Below are 2,592 nucleotides of genomic sequence, written 5' to 3'. Positions count from 1 at the left end.
AGGGTGATACGTATATTTCGAGAACATGATAGTATGATTGAGTGGGAGTGCTGAACATAAATATGGAATCTATAGCTTCTACTGGTGTATAGAAGTTAAGTGATGATTCCCTTCGAGCTTAGAAAATAGAAGTAAATGGATGAGCTCTTGTTTAACTGACTAATTATTAGATCACTAAACACCATTTACAGGTAGCTAAGTGTTTTAAGGGGCAAAATACATTGAGGGGTGAGAACGGTAAAGAAATCCCATCTTGATGTAAATCATCTATATAGAGGATCTTTAAATCACAATAAGATTATAACAATGGTTAAATGAGATAGTATATTGGTATCGTGAAACATACAATATGTTCTATATAAGTCTGAGAGTGCAATTCTAAGTTCTAAGAGTGGATTCAACGAAGAATTAATAAGTAGGAATTTACTTGGTAAATTTGGTTCACTTATTGGAAGCTCAGCATATAGATCCATGGTCCCCATTCTAGTTGAGAACATTCTACTTGTAAGACTCATTAATTGATTCGTGATTGATCAATTATAATTCTAAAGTTAGACTATGTCTAATTTTATGAATTTTCACTAAGCAGGGGTGAAATTGTAAGGAAAAGAGTTTTCTGGGTTTATTTATTTATTAATGGACTTTATATGTCTAATTAATAATTAAATTAAATGACAATATTATTTAATAATCTTTTTTAGTTATTAAATAATTAGTTTTGGCATTTAAAAGGTTAGAATTGGAAAATTGACGTTTTTGAGAAAATAGAGATAAAATTTGATAAAATTGCAAAATTAAGTGAGGCCCATTAACACCATATGGCCGGCCACTTAATGATGAATTTTCAAATTATTATTTTCATTATTTTAATGCCAAATAATTCTAAACCTAGACCTAGTAGTTGCCTATAAATAGAAAGTGATGGCTCAGTCAAATCACAAGTTTTCAGATCAACTTTCTGACAGAAATTTCTCTCTTCAGAAAACTGAGCCTTCCTCACTCTCTACCTTGGCCGAAATCTCTCTCTCTCTTTTCCCTTCATCTTTTTCGTGACCCTAGTGAAAGAGTAAGTGCCCACACACAGCAAGCAGTAACTCAATCATAGATTGGAAGACTGTGAATGATCAAAGCTTGAAGAAGAAGGACATTCGGGCTCAGATCTTGATTATACTCTGCTACAGAAAGGAATCAAGGGTTAGAGATCTGAGTGGAAGGAGACATTAATTCCGCTGCATCAATGTAAGGTTTTCATAACTTTATATGTGTTTATTTTATCGTTTTAGAAAGTTCATATTTAGGATGTTAATAAACATACTTGTGAGTAGATCTAAGATCCTGGTAAAATAATTCCCAACATTAAGATCCTTCAAGTCCCTCCATGACATTCTCCTTACCGATCTGTTATTAGCAGCATAGATCACAGTTAAAAAACTATTAAATCCATCAATAGTTGTTATTTTTAAATGCATTAGTTGACTAGTGCATTTAATAATATCAACTATGAATCTTGAAGGATTCCAAGCTATTACGATTTTCCCTCCCGAATGCCAAGCTATGTTGGAAGAAAAACACCAACTTTGAAACACATTTGAGTATAAGACTCCTAATTTTGGAGCCTTAACTCTCGTCTCGAGAAGACCAACAAAATCAACTTTTTGAGCATTGATAAATTGCTTAATCAACTGTTGTTTATGCTGATTATTGGCCCCTCAGACGTTCCAACACAACAATTTATCCATTGGAAAGAGAGGGTGCTCCCCCCTCTCTTGTTTTAATCACCTTTCTAGCATCAATCCCCTCTGTCTCATGATTATTCTCCATTAACTGTTCTATCAAGCTTTCTTCATTGTCCTCCGAAATCTGAAAAGAGTTACTAATACTTGCCCCCTTCTTCCCAGTAACTTTTGATTCATTCTGCTCAGTTTTACTCTTATTTCGAGTCACCTTCACAAAGCCCTCTTCATCTGTCTCAACCTTCTTCCTATTATCCTTTTTTATAACCCATTGTGGCTTCCCATTAGAGTGTTTCCTACATTCATCCGCTGTGTGTCCAAACCCAGAACAGTGAGAACAGGCCACTGGTTTCCACTCATACTTCAGCTTCACTGTAGTAGTTGAACCGAATTCATTTTCAAATTCCAGAAAATCTGGAAAATTCTGATCCATCATCACCTCAACCATGACTCTTGCATAGCTCAACCGCTCTCTCTCCCTAGTAACCAAATCAAGCATAACCATCTTCCCAACCTGACTTACAATTTTGGACAGGGTTCCTTGACCCCAATATTTCAGTTCCAACTCCTCTAATTGGATCCATATTGGCACACACTTCACATTCTCTTTCTTAAAATTTTCATGGGGGTCCCAAGGCTTCATTATCACAGGCCTCCTATTAAAGAAAATTTACCCTCCATTCAAAATCTGATCTCTATATTCTATAGAGCTAAATCGAATGATAAAGACTCCATATGCCAATAGTTTCACCTTATCAATTTTATCTTTCCATATTCTATTGACAAAACCTTCAAGCACATGTAATGGAGGATTGGCCCCCAAAACATAGCATACAACAGAAGGTGTCCAGAATGAGAC

General features: G+C 35.1%; 1 protein-coding gene across 1 annotated transcript; it reads right to left on the bottom strand.

The window, feature by feature from the left end:
• Nucleotides 1-1,356: 1,356 nt before the first annotated feature.
• LOC115695244 (uncharacterized) lies at nucleotides 1,357-2,376 on the bottom strand. The gene is made up of 2 exons (XM_030622324.1): nucleotides 1,780-2,376; nucleotides 1,357-1,398 (listed from the first exon to the last, which is right to left on the bottom strand). Exons 1-2 carry the CDS (start codon nucleotides 2,374-2,376, stop codon nucleotides 1,357-1,359), a joined length of 639 nt encoding a protein of 212 aa, XP_030478184.1.
• Nucleotides 2,377-2,592: the final 216 nt, after the last annotated feature.

The sequence above is a fragment of the Cannabis sativa genome, chromosome 6 (genome assembly GCF_029168945.1).
Source record: "Cannabis sativa cultivar Pink pepper isolate KNU-18-1 chromosome 6, ASM2916894v1, whole genome shotgun sequence".
Classification (NCBI taxonomy): Eukaryota; Viridiplantae; Streptophyta; class Magnoliopsida; order Rosales; family Cannabaceae; genus Cannabis; species Cannabis sativa.
Note: the sequence above shows the minus strand (reverse complement) of the source record. Positions and strands in the feature narration are given on the sequence as shown.